Raw genomic sequence first — 22,285 nt, 5'->3', positions numbered from 1 at the left:
GTCAAAGAACTAAAGTGGTATTAAACCCAAAAATAAAAATATTATATGTCAACCTACTAATGCTTAGAAGTTGGGACTGCATTTGTTTTCTTTTTTCGATTTTTTTTTCCTTTATTTTCACCTGTTGATCCTGCCAGTAAATCAGTTATTTTTCAATAGACCAGCAAAAGTGGCAGTTAAAGCATTACAGAAATCATTTATTTATGTAAAAACTTTATCTCAAAAGGCACAAAACTGAAAGTATAATCTTCCACCTAAGTTGGAGACACAAAAAAAGAAAGTGTGTTACAGTCAGGCAAAAAATAAAGTAAAAAGCTTAAAAAACAAAATGAAGGCAGCCAACATTTTTAAGGTTTGGCAAACTGCAATATATTATTTTTGAGTGTTTGGGTTTAATGCCACTTCAATGTAAAAATCATTGGGATTTTTTTTTATTTTTATTGATTGTATCTTAAAATTACAATAGACTCAAGTTTATATATAAAAAAAATGAGGAAAAGAGAGATATAGAGAGGTAAAGTAAAACCTTGGATTGCGAACATAATTTGTTCCAGAAACATGCGTGTAATCCAAAGCACTTATATATCAAAGCAAATTTTCCTATAAGAAATTACGGAAACTCAAATGATTTGTTCCACAACCATTTATTAATAAGTCCTTCAGTTTATAGTCCATATAAAAAGATTATAGGAATGTGACCAGGTTGTGTAACCATAAAATGGCCACCCACAAATGGAAGCCTCCACAAGGGTTATTAGAAGCAAAATCCAGCAGGAGCTACAGAGTATAAAAAAGAAAGAGCAGTGCCTCTAAGTGTAGCAATATGTTGCTAAATGTTGTACCTTCATTAAATGTTACCTTATTACTACACTTAGAGGCACCTCTCTTCTCTTTTATACTCAGTTGTGACATGACACTAATTGTATCAAGACATCACTCTTTTATCAAGTCAAAATGTATTAAAAAATGTAGCTTGTCTTGCAAAACGCTCTCAAACCAAGTTACTCTCAAACCAATGTTTTACTGTATAGTAAGTCTGATGCACTGTGGTTATAGTCTAGCATGTTTTAAACAATTATTCTTTCAGTCTATTGAGTTAACCACTTGCCGACTGCCAACCGTCGTTATATGTTGGCTAGTTGAAGAGGAATATCTCTGTTATGGCAGCAGCTGCCTGCCATAAACCCGGATTCGGCGCAAGATCACTTTTATTGGTGGCGGAAGAGGGCCCGCCACGCTTCGGTGCCCCCCGCCACTTGCTGGAGCCGTCGGTAGGGGTGGAGGTGATCAGATCCTTCTCGGTCTGTGGTATGGAGCTGACTGAGGGGAAGATGGCCCCCACTCATACCATTGCAATATCAGATCTGAGGTCTTTTTGACCCCAGATCTCATATTTAAGAGGTCCTGTCATGCTTTTTTCTATTACAAGGGATGTTAAAAAGAACAGTGTAAAAGTAAAAAGTAAAATAAATAGGAAAAATACATTTTTTAACGCTCCCCTTCCCACCGAGCTTGTGTGCAGAAGCAAACGCATAAATGAGCAGCTCCTGCATATGAAAGTGAGGTTCTAACCACACATGTGCGATTGTTAGAGCAAGAGCAACAATTCTAGCCCTAGACCTCCTCTGTTAGAAAAAATTATATATAATGTTTGGGGGTTCTAAGTAATTTTGTAGAAAAAAAAATTATTTTAAAGTGGCATTCCACCCACTTTGGAAAGGTGGTCTTAAATGAAAGACCACCTCTCCACTGCTCATTAAATGGCTAGTTAAAAATCATTTTTTTCTTCTAACTTACCTTTTTATTAAAGTGGTTGTAAACCCTTACAACACACTTTGACCTACAGGTAAGCCTAGATTAAGGCTTACCTGTAGGTCCAAGAAATATCTCCTAAACCTATACGGTTTAAGAGATATTTGCCCGAAGACAGGCACCGGAGCTGCCGCACGTGTCGGCTCCCGTGCGCATGCGCGGGAGTGACGTCATCGCGGCTTCACCAAATGACAGCGGCGGAGCTGCGAGACCCCACCGAGAAGATGGATGCGCCGGACTACAGGGGACAGCGGTGACTTTGCTGGCTCCTGTGTCAGGTAAGTGACACATAATGGACTACTATGCGATGCATAGTAGTCCATTATGCTTTGCCTTTGCAGGGAATGAAAGAGGAAGTAAATTAATCAGGGTTTACTTCCTCTTTAAGCATAGCCTGTATTTCCGATCCATCTGGTCCGTGGCTCAGGACGCCATATCCTCTTCTTCAGCGAGCCTCCACAATGTCTTCTGGGACATGTGAGTGTCCCAGAAGACAGCTGGCCATTTACAAAGCGCTGCGCAACTCCTGCATGCACAGTAGGAAACGGGCAGTGAACCTGCAAGGATGGATCAGCCTCAGGGGGCCGACATCGTGGGCTCCCTGGACAGGTAAGTGTCCTTATTAACCCCCCTGACGGTATTTCCAAGTGTGGCTTGGGGTGGATTTTCAGCACCAAAAGTGGTAACCCCGAGCCACACTCGGGATTGCATCTCAGGATCCAGGTACAGCAAACTTACCTTGTTCCCAGGATCCTGTGATGTCTCCCTGCACTGTGTGCGAGCCGTCCTCCGCTCGATCTATCATGGAGCTGAGCTCTGTTCTCTGCGAGCGTTGCGATGCATGGGGACGGAGAAGGGCGCCAAATTCAAAAAGTAAAACACACAAAACATTTATAGTACACTGTAATCTTACAGGTTACATTACTGTATCAATTTATTTCACAACTTTTGTCCTTAATGGTCTGTCCAGTGCCCTGCATGCAGTTTTATATTATAAATACTGTTCTTTCTGCCTGGAAACTGGAGATTATCCATAGCAACCAAAACCGTCACTTTACATCAAAAGTGGTTTTAGACCAGCTAGGAAATAGCAATAATAATTTAGATTCACTTGCAGAATTGAGCGATAGTGATTTGTGGGGATATCCGTCATCGAACACTGAAAGTAATGACAGTGACAATTCTGCAACTGAGCAAATTTCAGTGTTTTTGATTTAATTACATTATTGAATATTTATTATTATTATTATTATTATTATTATATTGTTATTTGTTATAATTATTTATATTTATTTATTATATTATAATTTATGATTTTGTTTTTCAAACTATATCATACCCGGGATGTCTACTAGACTCTTGTTTGGACAGATTTAAGTGAATTATTCCTTATTCTGTAATTCTTTTACAGACCTACAATATAAAACGCCACATTTCCATGCAAAATAATTGTACCGCTTTCAGCATCAAAAATCTGAAATAATCATACCGCCAGGGAGGTTAAAAGTCAGCAACTACAGTGTTTGTAGCTGCTGACTTAAAATTGCGGTTGAAGTCAAATCTCAAAACGAGGCTCTGTCCTTAAGTGGTTAATCAATAAAAAATATCAATTCAAATGAATTTATTTTAATAAACCTTGTGTTAAAATGGACCTACCTGTAACAAAGGTAAGCTTTTGGGTTGTTTGAAGGAACACAACATTTACTAAATATTTAAAGGCAAAATGAAGTATGCTAATGTAATATTAAAATACTATCTTACAGCGTCCGCACAGTCCTTATAATGGATAAGTAGAGGAAGAACTAGAACACCTGCTGTCCTGTGGATATTCTTCACAACTACAATGTCATCTACTCATCATTTCAATTTTATTGAAGCACCAAAATTGTATTTTTATGTTTGGGTTTAATAATACTTTTCTAGGGTCTTTGGTGATTATTCTGTACTAAACAAGATGAAATCATTTTATTCTTTGATATAAAGCTATCTTTTGACAATAAATAAGGCTTATGAGTTTGAACTAAACTTAATTGTGTCTGTTTTTATACTACCAAGTATGCCTTTTAGAACAATAGATTATAAATAAGCAAATTTGAAAATATAATGAAAGATGAATTCCACACACTCATTAAATGTATATGAGGTCATTTATTTGCCACCCTGCCCCACATTCAGCTGCCAGGAGCAAAGAGAAACACGCTGTACTTCCACAATAGGAAACATGTTTATCAATCACTCCTATTGCAGAATTTTAGGGAAATATGCACTTGTTCACCTCAAGCAGTCAAATTCGACTTGATATCAGCCACCTGTAACCCCTCACATCAGAACCTAGACTGGGAAGGGGGGATAGTACTCTGAGCCCTTGCTTGCAAAGAATACACACTATTCTCACAGTATCTCTTCAGCTGCCATAAGATGTCTTCAGATGCCCATTATCAATCAACTCCGAAGAGCATGGCTCCTTGAACTCACAGTGTATTGATGCAGAGAATGGTGCCAATGTTATTACATAGGCGCAGCTCTTTGCATCAGCCGAGGATCACCCGCTGCCAAGAGAATACCAAAGAGGAAGAAAAAAAATGAAAGCAAAATATACTGCTGGGAGGTCAAGGTGGTCCTCTCTGGGGGCACCTGGAGTTGGGATTCAAAGAAAGGGAGAAAATACGAATGGCCTTATGTGTGGTGTGGTACTGCTCTTTCAGTCATAGTCTGGAGAGGATCCTGGACCAATGCTGACTCCTTAACCACTTCAGCACCAGACCATTTGGCTGGCCAAAGCCCAGAGCCCTTTTTACGATTCGGCACTGCGTCGCTTTAACTGACAATTGCGCGGTCGTGCCATGTGGCTCCCAAACAAAACTGACATCCTTTTTTCCCTACAAATAGAGATTTCTTTTGGTGGTATTTGATCCCCTCTGTGTTTTTTCTTTTTTTGTGCTATAAACAAAAAAATAGTGTCAATTTTGAAAAAACACATTATTTTTTACTTTTTCCTATAATAAATATCCCCCAAAAATATATAAAAAATATTTTTTTTTCCTCAGTTTAGGCTGATACGTATTCTTCTACATATTTTTGGTAAAAAAAAGGCAATAACCGTTAATTGATTGGCTTGCACAAAAATTATAGCATCTACAAAATAGGGGATAGTTTTATGGCATTTTTATTAATATTTTTTTTTACTAGTAATGGCAGCGATCAGCGATTTTTATCAGGACTGTGACATTATGGCGGACACATCGGACAATTTTGACACATTTTTGGGACCATTGTCATTTATACAGCAATCAGTGCTATACAAATGCACTGATTCCTGGCAGTGAGGGGGTTAACAATGGGTGGCGTTGCAGGGGTTAAATGTGTCCTAGGGAGTGATTCTAACTGTGGGGGGGAGGGGCTACATGTGCACATCACTGATCACTGCTCCCGATTACAGGAAGCGGTGATCAGTGACAGTGTCACTAGGCAGAACAGGGAAATGCTTGTTTACATCAGCATCCCCCCGTTCTTCCTCTCCATGAGATGATTGCAGGTATCCCCATAGACATCGAGTCCTGCGGGACCTGCGACTCTACTCACAGAGCTCGTGGCGGCATGCACATGATGGCATGGCGGCAAATTCAAAGGGACGTACAGGTACGCCCATTTGCCATTCTGCCGACGTACATCGTCGTGCGCTGGTCGGGAACCTAGGGGCTGCTAGATTGTTAGATTCTTCCTGCTTTTCCCATTGGTGGCCTGTCCTTAACTGGACTGGACAACTCACAGACACACCAGTAGTGATTAAATGGGAATCATTCAAACAGGAATAAGCCCTGTAAGGGAAGTGAATAAGTAAATAGTGATGAGAGCAACCTCAAAATGATGTGATGATCACTAACAACAATACCAGTAAATGATAATAAATATTAATATATATATAAGTGATGAACAAATCACATGGTGATTGATGATCCAAGTAAATGTGAAAAAGTTCAAAATATTGAAATAAAGCGTGGTCAATCAAAAGGGAAAAGATGTGGTGTATAATTCAAACCATAAAGATCCTAAATGTACAATAAAGCTTGCAGTTCATATGTCAAGTAAAAAGCTTATTATGAAGTGCTTCTTGTAAAGTGCTTCTTGCAAAGTACTTCTCATGAAATCTTCCTTAAATAATGAGCTCACAGAGCGCTTACCTCATCTGTAGCTAAAAACAGCATGAAACGAACTCCCAAGCGTTCAGATCTCCAGATACGATCGTCCGGTCAGGCCTCCATCCGATCGGTGGCTCATCGGCAGCTGAAGAAAGCATAAAACGAACTCCCGGACGTTCAGATATCCTGATGACAACCGTCCTGTCAGCCTTTCATCCGATTGGTGGCTCGAATATTGATCCGCGGGGTAAGCAGCAATGGTAATGATGATCAGTCAAAATATCGGTGGCACATATAATAAGGAGAAAAGGAAAGGCAATTGGTTTGGTGACTTCTTTTTATATTGCCATTTGTTTTTATTGGTCCAAAATTCCATCAGCAAGATAAGTCTTTATCTCCAGCACACCAGACCTGTCTGCTCCCCAGGATGCAAAGCTCTGCAATTATTTAAGGAAGATTTCATGAGAAGCACTTTGCAAGAAGCACTTTACAAAAAGCTTTTTACTTGACATATGAACTGCAAGCTTTAGTGTACATTTGGGATTTTTTGGGTTTGAATTATACACAGCATCTTTCCCTTTTTGATTGACCACGTTTTATTTCAATATTTTGAACTTTTTCACGTTTACTTGGTTCATCAATTACCATGTGATTTATTCATCACTTATATATAGTAATGTTTATTATCATTTACTGGTATTGTTGTTGGTGATCATCACATCATTTTGAGGTTGCGCTCATCACTATTTACTTATTCAATTTCAGTGCACTTGTACACTTTAGATTGAGCTGCTATCTCAGCCTTTATTTATTTACATTTAGAATATTTATTTATTTTAGATTTTAGCTTCACTTTAGTCAGTAACACTAGGTAAGCGCTAGAGATTCATTACTGCGCCTGTAAGGGAAGTGCTGATAAAACAGTTTCAAAAATGGCAAGGTGAATCCATTAGCGACACAAAAGCAAAGTTATATTTACCGTATATACTCGAGTATAAGCCGAGATTTTCAGCCTCTTTTTTGAGGCTGAAAGTGCCCCCCTCGGCTTATACTCGAGTCATCGCTGTCTGCCCGCTCGATCAGCGTGTCGAGCAGACAGACAGCGGCCATTCTATTCAAAAGCCGCGCCTCCGGCTCCGCCTTCGCCTGTGATAGGCGGAACACTGAATTTCCCAGCAGCCTGTGTTCCGCCTATCACGGACATCGTATCATCCTCGTACTACGGACGAGGATGATACGACGTCTGTGATAGGCGGAACACAGGCTGCTGGGAAATTCAGTGTTCCGCCTATCACAGGCGAAGGCGGCGGCGCAGCTTTTGAACTTTACAATGGCCGCCGACGAAGAGGGCACGGGACGGCACGGCACGGGACGGGACGGGGGCAAGGCAAGGCACGGCACGACACGGGACGGATGCAAGGAGGCAAGGCACGGCACGGGACGGAGGCAAGGAGGCAAGGCACGGGACGGAGGCTCGGGACAAAGGTAGGCTGGACACACACACACACACACACACACACACACACACACACACACACACACACACACACACACACATGGATGGAGACACACACAGGGATGGATGGATGGATGGATGGAGACACACACACACAGGGATGGATGGATGGATGGATGGAGACACACACACACAGGGATGGATGGATGGATGGATGGAGACACACACACACAGGGATGGATGGATGGATGGATGGAGACACACACACACAGGGATGGATGGATGGATGGATGGATACACACACACACACAGGGATGGATGGACGGACACACAGGGATGGACGGACACACAGGGATGGACGGACACACAGGGATGGACGGACACACAGGGATGGACGGACACACACACAGGGATGGACAGGCATGTCTCACCCTCGGCTTATACACGAGTCAATAAGTTTGCCAGTTTTTTTGGGGGTAAATTGGGGGCCTCGGCTTATATTCGGGTCGGCCTATACTCGAGTATATACGGTAACACTCATTCCCATTTAAATGCTCTTGTATGGTCTTGCACAGGGCAGATGGGGGGATCCTGTTTAATGAAACAACCACAGCAGTAAAGCATTGCAGGATACAAAAAAATGCATTTATCAGTGGCATATTTTCTACCCACTGGTCAGTGGGATTGTAGATACAAAAGCATTCCAGAGGTGGGAACCCAAAACTTGCATTGTAGTGCTCATCCTCCAAGTGAGGGTATCTGTAATCCAAGAATAAAGGAAGAGCAATGCAGTTCCCTTTAGGCAGTAACAAGTTCAATACTTATAAGGGTGGTCAAAGGCCTCTCGCCACAACAATACTTGGCAGATGTCCCAACAAATGCAGTCTGTCTCCACTCTCCTGATGATGGTCCATGCAGGCTGGCTGGAAACAGAGAAGGAGTAGTACACAATGCCTATGGTTGAATGACAGCATATGAGAGATGTGGGCCATATGGTGGCCTCTGCACTGCTGGCAGATCAGGTGAGAGGTAAATGCTCTGGGTATCTCCTCTTTAGCTTGGGATGCTTCTAGCTCTCTGTCATTTCAGCCTCAATACTGTCAGGGCTGGGCTCAGCCCTTCCTTCTCTGAGCTGGCCACTCAGCTGTCAATTAATAATTGCCAGCTCCTATCTCTCCACAGTGATTCATCTGTTGATGACTACTTAAGCTGTCCAGCCCAGATGATCTCTGCCTTCAACTTGAAGTTGAACTTGGACAAAAATGGGTGACGGAATGTCCCAGAGAGTGTTAAAGTTGCCCTGTTGGCAGTGTGCGAAGTTTGCAGTACAGGAAGGTTTACCATTTTGAAATGCCTTTCTTTCATCAGTTACAGTTTACCAACAATGGAACACAGCAGAGGAAACAAGCCACAAGTTTGTGCATGCCCAGTTACCCTTACTGAACCCAACTGTGCAGGAGGCGATACTGCACTGGCACGTGAGAACCCTTGCACACTTACATCCATACTTACCCTGCCACCTGAATTTGTTCATTTAAGTATATGGGTGGGGGGGGGGGTACCTATAGTTTCTTGGAAAAATAGAGGACTGCACTCCCCCTTAAAGCGCACTATGATTCTCATGTGCCTGAAGAAATATGTTCCTGGGGTACTTTGCTTCCAGCAAACTCACTTGACAGCAGAGACTGTGAGCTTCTTAAGGTACCCATGGGTGGAGAAGACCTACCATTCCATGCATACCTCCTACTCCAGGGGGGTGAACGTGTTGATCCATGATGCCCTGGACTACCAGGAATTTGACAGTGTCATAGACACAGAAGGACATTATTTATCCACTGCACATTTGGTACATTGTCATGCGTGTTAGCATGTATTTATATCCCCCTGCCATTCACGGCAGTGGTACACAGACTCCTGCTTGCATTTTTGGACGGCAGGCCTGATGTCCCATAGATAGTGACAGGAGATTTCAATTCCTGTCTGAACTCAGTTGAGGATAGACACCCGAGCCCTAGACCCTCTGCCCTCTCCAGGGGAACTCCCCTGGCACGGTTGTTGCAAGAGGTGGGCTGGGTGGATATCTGGAGGCACCGCAATCCGGGTTCAGACAGTTTACCTGTTTTTCCAAATCACACAGCTGTTTATCTAGAATAGACCCGGGGGTTGGTAACTTGAGCATGCTCCATTTGTGACTGACATAATACACAGGCCCCATAGTGTATCTGACCACTCTCCATTGGTAAGATGGATCCTAGTAGCTCCAATGACTACGTTACCTAAAGCCCCCTGGAAATGTAATGCGTTTTGGCTGAAACTGTTCCGCTCACATGAGGGGATAGTGGGGAGCATGCATGAGTTCTTTGACACCCGGAGTCCTAATGATTCAATTGCAATGGAATGGTATGCCTTCAAGTCATACTTGAGGTGACTTCTGGTGGCTGAAATTAATAGAGTTAAACGCACCTCTTTTAAAGCGGAGATGGAATCCAGGGTTCAGGAAATGGAGCAAATGTTTAATGCGGACCCCTCAGATTCGGCAAGGGAGGCTTGGCAGGCGGCTCTTTCCACCTATCAGCATTTGCTTTCCTCCTCGGCCAAAAAGAAGAGATTTTTTGCAAAGCAGGCTTTCTTTGAGGAGGATGAGAAAACCGGCCGCTTTTTGCCACGGATTGCTAACTCTCATCAAAGGTCGCCCACCATAGGAGCTATTAGGGCCAGGGCAGGCAACATAGTACACCAACCTGAGATGATCATGCGGGAACTTGCTCGTTTTTACAAGAGTCTATACAGCCCTGGCACAGCATACACCCCAGAGGACCTAGATCAGTACCTGAGACAGGTTGATTTCCCTAAATTGACTGAGGGTCAGCGAGCGGAGCTGGTGGCCCCACTTACAGTAGAGGAGTTACAGGTGCCAGTGAGGACCTTTCCTAATTGTAAAGCTCCAGGGGAGGATGGGATCCCCATGGAGGTGTATAAACATTATTCTGAAGAGCTATTGCCACATTTACTAAAAGTCCTTAATGAATCATGGGTTGAAGGGTTTCTTCCACCTTCAATGTCCAAGGTGAACATAGTTTTACTGCTTAAGCCGGGTAAGAACCCAGTGGATCCAGGGGCATACCACCCCGATCTCGTTGCTACAGAGCAATGTCAAGATATTACCTAAGGTGTTGGTGATCAGGCTGAATGGTGTGATCGCATCTATTGTGCCTGATGACCAGGCAGGTTTCATGCCCAATAAATCCACGGCTGTTAATCTAAGAAGGCTGTTTCTAAATATTCAGTCAAAGCAGATAACATGGGCAGTAGAGTGCTATTATCGTTGGACTCCACTAAAGTGCTTGACAGTACAGACTTGGAATATCTATGGTCGATAGTACTGAGATTTGGGTTTTGTCCGAATTACATTTCATGGGTAAAACTTCTCTACAGCCAGCCACAGGCCGCTGTTCAGTTTCTTGGTTCCCTGTCTAGAGGCTTCGCATTGCGGAGGAGTACTAGGCAAGGCTGTCCGTTGTCCCCCCTCCTCTTTGCGCTAGCTATTGAACCACTGGCAATTGAGATTAGGGCCAATCAGAGCATCACAGGTTTCTGCTATGACATCATGCAGGAAAAAAGTAATGTTATATGCTGATGACACCTTGCTTCTGCTAGGAGACATGGAACTTTCCCTTTGGGAGGTCACATCGACCATATCCAAATTCAGTGGATTTTCTGGTTTGCTGGTCAAAATTGGCTCTGCTCCTACTGGATGGGGATGACACACAGACAGGGAACTCCTCATGTCCTATACCCATTACCATCTCTTTAAATACCTGGAGATTCAGATCACATCTAGGCCAAGTGACTATATTTACTTAAATATCTCTCCCCCCCCCCCTCCTCCAGCAGTTTAGATAAAGAGTTAAAACTTGGAACTCCCTCCTCTTATCAGTTGTGGGTAGAGTGAATCTAATAAATATGATACTCATGCCACAACTACTGTATTTGTTCCATAATACCCCCATGGTTATCCCCTTGAAGATATTCTGTATAGTAAACACCATTTTTCACAGCCTCATTTGGAAAAATAGACCCCCTAGGATCAAACTGGAACACTTGCAGAGACCCAAAGACAGCAGAGTTTTGGCGTTACCCAACCCCTGGCTGTATTACCTAGCGGCCCAGCTGCAACATCTAATTGGCACATCTGCAACAGCGGAGGGGACAACTACTAGGCCACAAAGCTCATCTCAGAAACTGATGCTCCACACTGTGTGTAGATGTCCAATTCCCATGGTGTTGGAGGCCTCAGCCTTCACTAAACCATACAAAAAGTACCCACTTTTAGCCTAGTTCAGAAGGTATGGAACAAATCCAAATATCTCCAGAATGCTGATGGCTATACAGAGTACAGCCCTATATGGCACAACAACACGTACACTGAACTGGACAAGCTGCAGTCTGGGAGTAGGTGGAAGACATATGGGGGGTTATTTACTAAAGAAAAATCCACTTTGCACTGCAAGTGCACATGGTAGTGCAGTCTAGGGATGGCCTCGCGGTTCGCCCAACGGTCGGTTTGCGACAAATTTTGCGTGTTTGCGATTCGCCAAACCGGCAGACTATTGGCGCTGTCCCCCCCCCCCCCCTCGCGGACAAATGCGTTTACAGTGTGAAAGAACTTTGACCCATGATGACACATCCATCATGGGGTATGGGACAGCCAATTGAGGCATTTCAGCACATGGACAATTGGACATTCCCCCTACCTTATAAATAGACCTGATCTGGCAGCCATTTTACATTCTGTCCTATGTCAGTGTAGGGACAGGACGCTGTGTGGAGCAGGAACAGACTGTAGTGACACAAATCACTAGCTATTAGGTCCACAAAAGTCCTTTTAAGAACTGGTATAGGTGTAGTACAGTATATAGGGTTCAGCGCACTGCTGTGCTGGTGATTGCAGCTGTCTTTTGTCAGTGTAGGGACAGGACGCTGTGTGGAGCAGGTACAGTCAGTTTAATCACTAGCTAGCTATTACTACTAGGTCCACAAAGGTCCTTTTAAGGACTGGTATAGGTGTACAGTATATAGGGTGCTGGTGCACTGCTGCTGACTGCTGCCCGATTCTGTAGCTGTCTTTTATCAGTGTAGGGACTGAGGGACAGTCTGCAAATCACTAGCTACTAGGTCCACAAAGGTCCTTTTAAGGACTGGTATAGGTGTACAATATATAGGGTTGTGGTGCACTGCTGTGTTGCAGATTACTGCTCGTTTCTGCAGCAGTCTTTTATCAGTGTAGGGACTGAGGGACAGTGTGCAAATCACTAGCTACTAGGTCCACAAAGGTCCTTTTAAGGATTGGTATAGGTGTACTATTTGGTGTGCAGTATATAGGTGTGTAATACACGTATAAAATACTTGCACATATAGAAAGCATAGTATAGTGCATTTCCACTGTGCAGTATTGTGACTGCTGAGCGGTTCTGCAGCGATACCACAAAGAGTGACAAACGCAATAAAAAAAAGTATTATAACTGGTGTGATAGACCAGTGGCCCCCAAAAACGACAGATTAAAGTGGGGTGTTATATACCTTCTTCCACATACATACTGCACTTCTCTAGAGACTTTTGTCACAGGGTCATTTAAAAAATTACAGGCAGAGGAAGAGGCAGACCCTTCCGCAGGGGTGGTAGGGGTAGGGCAGGAGCAATAGGCTTGAGCCAAAGTGGCAAATTGCAGAAGGTGCGTGCGATTACATCAAAGGACACACCAGACTTGGTTGAGTGGCTCACTCAGCCTTACTCTTCTGCACCTTCCTCATCCTCTCTATCTGCACCCTCTTCTTCACTCTCTGTTGTGTGCACCCCCAAAGACACTGCCACCAACACCACCACCATCATATACTTTCCGCTTGAGTCACAGGAATTATTTTCCGATCCATATCAAGACATTTCTGATGCACAGCCACTCTTGGCATTGGATCAGGAAGAGGAGGTAGCAACAACCGTCACTCAGCAGTTTGACGACAGTACCCAGATCAGCCCAAGGAGGAGGTTGGTCTCCGGTGTTGCTGCCTACTCCGAGATCTCTAATTATAGCAGTGGGGAAGGTGACGTCGATGATGACATGTCTTGTGATGTCACGTGGGTGCCCACAAGAGAGGAAGAGGAGGGGAATTCAGAGGGAGATATGGACCAGCAGATAGGGAGGAGAAGCAGGAAGAACTTACATTGCACAGGAGGGACAAAGCAGACTACTAATGTATCAGGAGCGAGGCATCAACCATGTACGGTCACATCTGGCGCTCCCAGGACGCCGGCACATGGCTCCGCAGTGTGGGCTTTTTTTAACGTGTCCGCTGCTGACAATAGTGTTGCCATCTGCAATCTTTGCAGTCAACGCATAAGTCGCGGTAAGCCCAAGGCCGCGTACACACGCGCGGACTGTTTGCCCAACCTTGTTCGTCAAACAGTTTCGGCAAACAGTCCGCTCAAAATTTGCATGAGCGGACTTGCCCACACACGAGCGGACTGTTTCAGCGAACTGTTTGCCAAACAGTTCGCTCAACTTTTGAAATGAACGGACTCGCCCACGTAAGGAGGAGGCAAATCCGCCCATTTCGAGCGCGTGTACAGGTAGGCGGGGCCCGCGAAGGAGACGTCGCGGGCTCCGCCGCCTGGAATGGGCTTAAAGGGGAACCCCAACGCCGAAAAAAATCGGCGTGGGGGTCCCCCCAAAGTCCACACCAGACCCTTGTCCGAGCACGCTACCGGGCCGGCCAGGAAAGGGGGGCGAGCGAGCGCGCCCCCCCTCCTGAGCCGTACCAGGCCGCGTGCCCTCAACATGGGGGGTGCCTTGGGGAAGGGGGGGCCGCGCGGCCCCCCCACCCCAAAGCACCTTGTCCCCATGTTGATGAGGACAAGGGCCTCTTCCCGACAACCCTGGCCGTTGGTTGTCGGGGTCTGCGGGCGGGGGGCTTATCGGAATCCGGGAGCCCCCTTTAATAAGGGGGCCCCCGGATACCGGCCCCCCACCCTATGTGAATGAGTATGGGGTACAATGTACCCCTACCCATTCACCTGTGAAATAAAGTACAAAAAAAAACAACACAGGGAAAAAATATTTTATTGCACAGCTCCGGGGGTCTTCCGTCTTCGGGGGTCTTCTCGCCGGACTCCTCCGCTATCTGTGTGTAGCTTTTTTGCTAGCGGAGGAGTCCGGCTTTCTTCCTCCCCGCCGCCGGCCTCTTCTCCCGACTTCGGGGGTCTTGTCCCCCTCTTCGGTTCTTCTGCCGGGCCACCGCGCCTTCTTGTAGCTCTTTTGCAGGCGGTGGCCCGGTCTTCTGTCGCCGCTGCCTTCCGTTCTTCTGTCGCTGCCTTCGGTTCTTCTGCCGGGCCACCGCGCCTTCTTGTAGCTCTTTTACAGGCGGTGGCCCGGTCTTCTGTCGCCGCTGTCGTCGCCGCCGCCGCCGCCGCCTTCCGTTCTTGTTCTTCTTCTTGTTCTTCTTCTTCTTCTCCTGGAGATGTTGACTCGACGAGCTCTCCGGCCGGAATGCCAGGGACACGCTCCGCTGCCACTTATATAGTGACAATGGGGCGGTGTCACATGGTATATGTCACATGGGTTGGTCACATGGTGACCCTGCCCCCTTACGATGTCATAGTCCCCATGTGACATCAACCCATGTGACCAACCCATGTGACATATACCATGTGACACCGCCCCATTGTCACTATATAAGTGACCGCACAGCGCGGCTCTGGCATTCCGGCCGGAGAGCTCGTCGAGTCAACATCTCCAGGAGAAGAAGAAGAAGAAGAAGAAGAAGAACAAGAACGGAAGGCGGCGGCGACGGCGGCGACGACAGCGGCGACAGAAGACCGGGCCACCGCCTGTAAAAGAGCTACAAGAAGGCGCGGTGGCCCGGCAGAAGAACCGAAGAGGGGGACAAGACCCCCGAAGTCGGGAGAAGAGGCCGGCGGCGGGGAGGAAGAAAGCCGGACTCCTCCGCTAGCAAAAGAGCTACACACAGATAGCGGAGGAGTCCGGCGAGAAGACCCCCGAAGACGGAAGACCCCCGGAGCTGTGCAATAAAATATTTTTTCCCTGTGTTGTGTTTTTTTTTGTACTTTATTTCACAGGTGAATGGGTAGGGGTACATTGTACCCCATACTCATTCACATAGGGTGGGGGGCCGGTATCCGGGGGCCCCCTTATTAAAGGGGGCTCCCGGATTCCGATAAGCCCCCCGCCCGCAGACCCCGACAACCAACGGCCAGGGTTGTCGGGAAGAGGCCCTTGTCCTCATCAACATGGGGACAAGGTGCTTTGGGGTGGGGGGGCCGCGCGGCCCCCCCTTCCCCAAGGCACCCCCCATGTTGAGGGCACGCGGCCTGGTACGCCTGGCCGGCCGGGTAGCGTGCTCGGACAAGGGTCTGGTGTGGACTTTGGGGGGACCCCCACGCCGATTTTTTTCGGCGTTGGGGTTCCCCTTTAAGCCCATTCCAGGCGGCGGAGCCCGCGACGTCTCCTTCGCGGGCCCCGCCTACCTGTACACGCGCTCGAAATGGGCGGACTTTCCGAGCGGGAACAGTTTGCTCATTTCGAAAGTAGCCTACACACGGGCGGACTGTTCGCTCAAACACAGTTTCAGCGGACAGTTTTTCGGAATTTCCGAAAGACTTTGTCCGTCCAACTGTCCGCTGAAACTGTCCGCTGAAAGCCCACACACGGGCGGACTGTCCGCCCAAACACTGTTCAGCGGACAAGGTTGGGCGAACAGTCCGCCCGTGTGTACGCGGCCCAACACTCACCTAGGGACAACCACCTTAAGAACGCACATGAGCTGCCATCACTGAGCCCAGTGGGAGCAACGGAACACACAAAGCCACACTCCAGGCTCTCACCATCCAGCCTTGTCTTCTACTTCTTCTCCTCTCTCCTCACAATTGTCCTCCACTCCACCTTCCATCATGGCATCTTCACGTTTTTCTGGAAAAAGGCAGGCTTCCGTGGGCCAAATGTTTGAGCGTAAAAAAATGATAACCCTGGATAACCCTCTTGCCCAACGGTTGATGGCTGGCTTGTCAGAACTGATAGCCCGCCAACTACTGCCATATAAACTGGTGGACTCGGAGGCCTTTCGAAAATTTGTGGCCATTGTAACACCACAATGGAAGGTCCCAGGAAGGAAGTATTTCTCACAGAAGGGCATCCCAGAGCTATATGGTTATGTTCAGTGGTAAGTGAATGTATCTCTGGCACACAGTGTCGGTGCCAAGATACATACTGACCACAGACACGTGGTCTAGCAAACACGGGCAGGGAAGGTATATCACTTTTACTGCCCACTGGGTGAACCTTCTGACGGCCGTCAAGCATGTAACCCATGGCACCCGTGTAGATTTGGTTTTACCGCCACGGATTGCATGCAGGCCTGGCTCTTCTTCTCCTCCTCCTACTCCATCCTCCTCCTTCTCGGCTGACTCCTCCTTTTCCGCTGCTAGTGTCTCTTCCGCTGCGCCGCCCAAGCTCCCCAGAACCTATTCGACATGCCAGGTGAGACGTTGCCATGCTGTGCTGCGTCTGTTGTGCTTGGAAGCCAAGAGCCACACTGGCCCTGCACTCCTTTCAGCTTTGCGTTCACAGGCAGATCAGTGGCTAACACCGCTAAATTTGACAGTTGGTAAAGTGGTGTGTGACAACGGTGTCAATCTGCTTAGCGCATTGAAACAGGGAAAAATTATGCACGTGCCATGCATGACACAGTTGTGCAGCGATTCGTTGTGAAATACCCTGGGGTCCAGGACATTTTGCGGCAGGCAAGGAAAATCTCGGCCCATTTCAGAAGATCTTACACGGCCATGGCTCGCCTTGCTGACATTCAGCGGGGACACAATCTGCCGGTCAGACATCTTATTTGCGATTGTCCGACGCGATGGAACTCAACCTTCTATATGCTTGATAGGCTGCTCCAGCAGAAACGTGCAGTTAACGTTTACCTGTATGAACTCTGCGGCAGAACGGGTTCTGGGGAGCTTGTTTTTTTTTTCACCGCGCCAGTGGCTGCTCATGCGCGACGCAGATCACCAAACTGGTCAGTCGCAGCCATGGCGCTATCAGTGACATGGTACCTTATGCCTTCTTTATGGAGCATGCATTGCGTCGTGTCATTGATTAAGCCGTGGAGGAGCAGGAGCAGGAAGATGAGGAAGTCGCAATGCTGGATGAATTCCCAGGGGGGGCTACTCTATCTGAGACAAGTCAACAACAGGAGTCTGAAGAGGAGTCAGAGGAGGATGGTGCCAGGGCAGATGAGGAGGAGCAAGAAGAGCATGCTTTAAACCTTTCTGGGATCCCTGTTGTTGTGCGTGGATGGGGGATGAGGAGAACGAGGAGGACGACATTATCCTGGATGATGAGCAGGAGCCAGGCCACCACACCGCTTCCAGTTTAGTGCAAATGGGGGCCTTCATGCTCCAGTGTTTTAACAGGGACCCCCGTATAAAAAGCATAAGGGTCAAGGACGAGTACTGGTTGGCAACGTACTTAGACCCCCGGTATAAAACACAAAATGACGGAAATGATACCACCGTCACAGAGGGCTGTCAGAATGGAGCACTTCCAGGCCTTGCTTCGAGAAATGCTGCATTCTGCTTTTGCGTGCGCTGGCAGAGGAGGAATTCCCACTCCCAGAGAAAGAATTGCGGGTACCAATCCAACAGCGCCTGCAAGAAGAGGGCGGTTTGAAGATGTGTTGGTGACTTCTGATATGAGATCATTCTTTCAGCCGACCCATTGACAGGTCTCATCCGGATCCAGCATCAGGGAAACGTCTAGACCGACAGGTGTCCGACTACATCGGGTTAACGGCCGATGTGGACGCTCTGAGGAGTGATAAACCCCTGGACTACTGGGTGGGCAGGCTTGACTTGACTTCTGGCCAGAGCTTGCTCAATTTGCAATGGAACTGATGGCTTGCCCCTCGTCCAGTGTCCTGTCTGAAAGGACGTTCAGCGCAGCAGGGGGGATCGTGACCGATAAGCGCACCCGCCTAGCTCACGACAGCGTTGACTACCTAACATTTCTAAAAATGAATGAGGCGTGGATCTCGGAGGAATTCAACACATGTGACCAGTAGACCATGTATATGCATAACTCTATAAACAATTTATTTACCCAAGCACACAGACCTTTTTTCTACCTTTGGCTCACTTCCTTGTACAAAAAAAGCACACCGTACTAAATGCCCGTACCCTCCTGTTTGAAGAGGTTGATCGGTGTCATATTTTTGGGTCCAGCAGTGAGTTTCTGGTATCAGTGCTGCTGTCAGTGCTCTCTATCTCGGTGCTGGTGTCAGTGCTCTCTCTCTATCTCGGTGCTGGTGTGGTCTCAGTGCTCTCTATCATGATGCTGGTGTGGTGTCAGTGCTCTCTATCTCGGTGCTGGTGTGGTCTCAGTGCTCTTATCACGGTGCTGGTGTCAGTGATCTCTCTCTATCTCGGTGCTGGTGTCAGTGCTCTCTATCACAGTGTTGGTGTCAGTGCTCTCTATCTCGGTGCTGGTGTCAGTGCTCTCTCTCTATCTCGGTGCTGGTGTCAGTGCTCTCTATATCGGTACTAGTGTCAGTACTCTCTATCATGGTGCTGGTGTCAGTGCTCTCTATCTCAGTGCTGGTTCTGGTGTCAGTGCTCTCTATCATGGTGCTGGTGTCAGTGCTCTCTATCTTGGTGCTGGTGTCAGTGCTCTCTCTATCTCGGTGCTGGTGCTGGTGTCAGTGCTCTTATCACGGTGCTGGTGTCAGTGCTCTCTCTCTATCTCGGTGCTGGTGTCAGTGCTCTCTATCACAGTGTTGGTGTCAGTGCTCTCTATCTCGGTGCTGGTGTCAGTGCTCTCTCTCTATCTCGGTGCTGGTGTCAGTGCCCTCTCTCTATCTCGGTGCTGGTGTCAGTGCTCTCTATCTCGGTGCTAGTGTCAGTACTCTCTATCACGGTGCTGCTGTCAGTGCTCTCTATCTCAGTGCTGGTTCTGGTGTCAGTGCTCTCTATCATGGTGCTGGTGTCAGTGCTCTCTATCTTGGTGCTGGTGTCAGTGCTCTCTATCTTGGTGCTGGTGTCAGTGCTCTCTCTATGTCGGTGCTGGTGCTGGTGTCAGTGCTCTCTATCACGGTGCTGGTGTCAGTGATCTCTATCTTAGTGCTGGTGTCAGTGCTCTTTCTCTATCTCGGTGCTGGTGTCTGTGCTCTCTATCACAGTGCTGGTGTCAGTGCTCTCTATCTCGGTGCTGGTGTCAGTGCTCTTTCTCTATCTCGGTGCTGGTGTCAGTGCTCTCTATCTCGGTGCTGGTGTCAGTGCTCTCTATCACGGTGCTGGTGATCATCTCCTGCACCCTCTTCATAGCCTACCCTGACCTTTCCTCTCCTCCATTGCCTTCATGCGCTCTTGAGTCCTGAATTGTCAAAATTGCACAGATAAAAAAAGAATGCTTGTCGTTGTCGATCCCAGATTCACTTCATACTTGTGTTATGTCAGTGGCCATGTGGTTGGACTATGTGTGCACAGCTAGTAAGTATTTTGTGGCTGAAAATATGACCTGTAGGTTTTTAAGTTTCGCCTGCCATTGAAGTCAATGGGGCCCGCCGCAAACTTTGCGGTTCGCAAACTTTTGGACGCGTTAGTGGTTCGCGTTCGCGAAACATCCCATTGGAAGTTCGTCCATCTCTAGTGCAGTCACTGTAGATCCGACGGGGACATGCAAGGAAAATAAAAAACAGCATTTTAGCTTGCACATGATTGAATGATAAAATCAGCAGCGCTTCCACTCATTTCAGATCTACCCCTTAGATTCAGTGCGACTGCACTTCCAAGTGCACTTGCAGTGCAAAGTGGATTTACCTTTCATAAATAACCCCCATGGTGTTACCCATCTTAAGCAAATACTTAGTGGTGGGGTGCTGCGCTCCTTCTCTGACCTGCAGGAAACATAGTCTACCCTCATCAATGCACTTCTACTATATATAACTTAAGCATGTGGTTGCAGCCCAGGGCCAGTCCTCAGAGGGGCACTTGTCTCTGACTCCAGTGTTTAGCCTTCTTGGGGATGCTGTTTCATCTAAAAGATTTATCTCCCAATGCTATGCCATCCTTTTACAGTCCATGATGAAGCAGCATCCCCTGAGGGTGAGGGAGAAATGGGAGACAAACTTTGGGCAGTTGGACGGGGAACAGAGGGAGGAGATCTTTCAGGCAGTGGGCATGTGCTCATTAAATGTGTCCCAACGACTTACCCAGCTATACATCCTGTTAAGAACGTACTACACCCCTCACAGACTCCATTTGATGAACTTGCAACCTGACTCCACATGCACAAGATGTAAATGAGATCATGGAGACCTCATATATCTGCTGTGGCGCTGTCCCAAGCTACATACATATTTGGCAGGAGTAGTGAATACTGTTCATTCAGTGTTAAAAGTTACTCTTCCACAGGACCCGAGAGCGTGCCTTTTGGGTACTCCGGAAGAATACAAATGGGAGGGGCACAGCAGAGAGGCTATACATAGAGTTCTATTTCAAGACAGAAAATTGATTATGACACACTGGAAGTTTGAGACCCCCCCAACCATAAAAGAATAAACTGACAATATTGGTACAGTATTAAGAATGGAAAAGCTGATATACCAGCACAGGGCCAGTGCACATACATTTGAGAAATTGTGAGCACTGTGGCTGGATTTCCTGGGACTTTCCCTGGTGAAACTAGTGACTGACAGATTACTAGGAATAAATGTAGGGTGAACAATGGCTTAAGAGAAGCAATAAAGATGGTAATATGAAAAGGTTGAGGTGCTTATGCTGTTGGTTATCATTATGATTAAGATGTATGGGAATGAACCATATTGCAATGAAGACCTCTGCAAACGAAATAACATTTTTTGTTGGATTAAGAAGAAAAAAAAGGGAAAAAAAAAGGAATGCCTATCCGATTCTGTTGATTATGGAGTTATTTGAAGGGAGCAATGGTTTTCAGGAAGCTAGATATGAGAGGGGCATACAATCTTGTGAGGATTAAGGAGGTTGATGAGTGGAAAACTGCGTTTAATACCAGAACAGACCATTATGAGTACCTCGTAATGCCTTTTGGCCTTTGTAACTCTCTGGCAGTTTTCCAGAAATGTATTAACACTGTTCTCCAAGATTTGTTGCAGTTATGTGTGGTTGTGTGGTAGTTTATCTCGATGATATCCTCATATTTTCCAAGTCCCTGGAGAGCCACCACTTAGATGTCTGTTGTGTGCTTCAGAAACTGAGAACAATCTCTATTGTAAATTGGAGAAGTGCAAATTCCATTGTGAACAGGTTAAATTCCTGGGTTATGTCATTTCCGCTGCTGGTTTTTCGATGGACGCAGAGAAACTTTCAGCAGTCCTACAGTGGCCCCAACCTGTGGTTTTACGTCCTCTGTAGCATTTCCTTGGCTTTGCCAATCGTTATCGGAAGTTTATTCGTAACTTCTCGTCTGTGACCAAGCCCCTGACTAATATGACCAGAAAGAACGGTAACCCACGGAATTGGTCTCCGGAGTCCATTAAGGCCTTTGAGTGTCTCAAGGCTGCCTTTGTTCCTGCTCCTGTGTTGTCGCATCCTGATCCTACGTTACCTTTTATCCTTGAGGCTGATGCTTCTGAGACTGGAGTTGGCACCCTTCTGTCTCAACATCCTACCTCTGAGAGCTCTATGCATCCTTGTGGCTACTTTTCCAAGAATTGTCACCTGCGGAGTGCAATTATGAGATTGGTGACAGACAGCTGTTAGCGATCATTTTAGCCCTGGAAGAATGGAGACATCTCCTCGAAGGTACCATTGTGTCGATTCTCATTCTTACTGACC

General features: G+C 46.7%; 1 protein-coding gene across 3 annotated transcripts in view; it reads left to right on the top strand.

Moving 5' to 3' along the window:
* Window positions 1–3,837, top strand: part of LOC143974842 (alcohol dehydrogenase 1-like) — a 32,210-nt gene extending 28,373 nt beyond the window's left edge. For all 3 annotated transcript variants that reach the window (XM_077476595.1, XM_077476596.1, XM_077476597.1), the window contains one exon: window positions 3,576–3,837. In XM_077476595.1, coding sequence (XP_077332721.1) covers window positions 3,576–3,606 — 31 coding nt within the window. In that variant the 3' untranslated portion in view covers window positions 3,607–3,837. The remainder of the gene's footprint in view (window positions 1–3,575) is intronic.
* Window positions 3,838–22,285: the final 18,448 nt, after the last annotated feature.

The sequence above is a fragment of the Lithobates pipiens genome, unplaced genomic scaffold (assembly GCF_037356315.1).
Source record: "Lithobates pipiens isolate NorthernLeopardFrog02 unplaced genomic scaffold, aLitPip1_a1.2 Scaffold_13, whole genome shotgun sequence".
Taxonomy (NCBI): Eukaryota; Metazoa; Chordata; class Amphibia; order Anura; family Ranidae; genus Lithobates; species Lithobates pipiens.
This window is presented reverse-complemented; position numbering and strand designations above follow the sequence as displayed.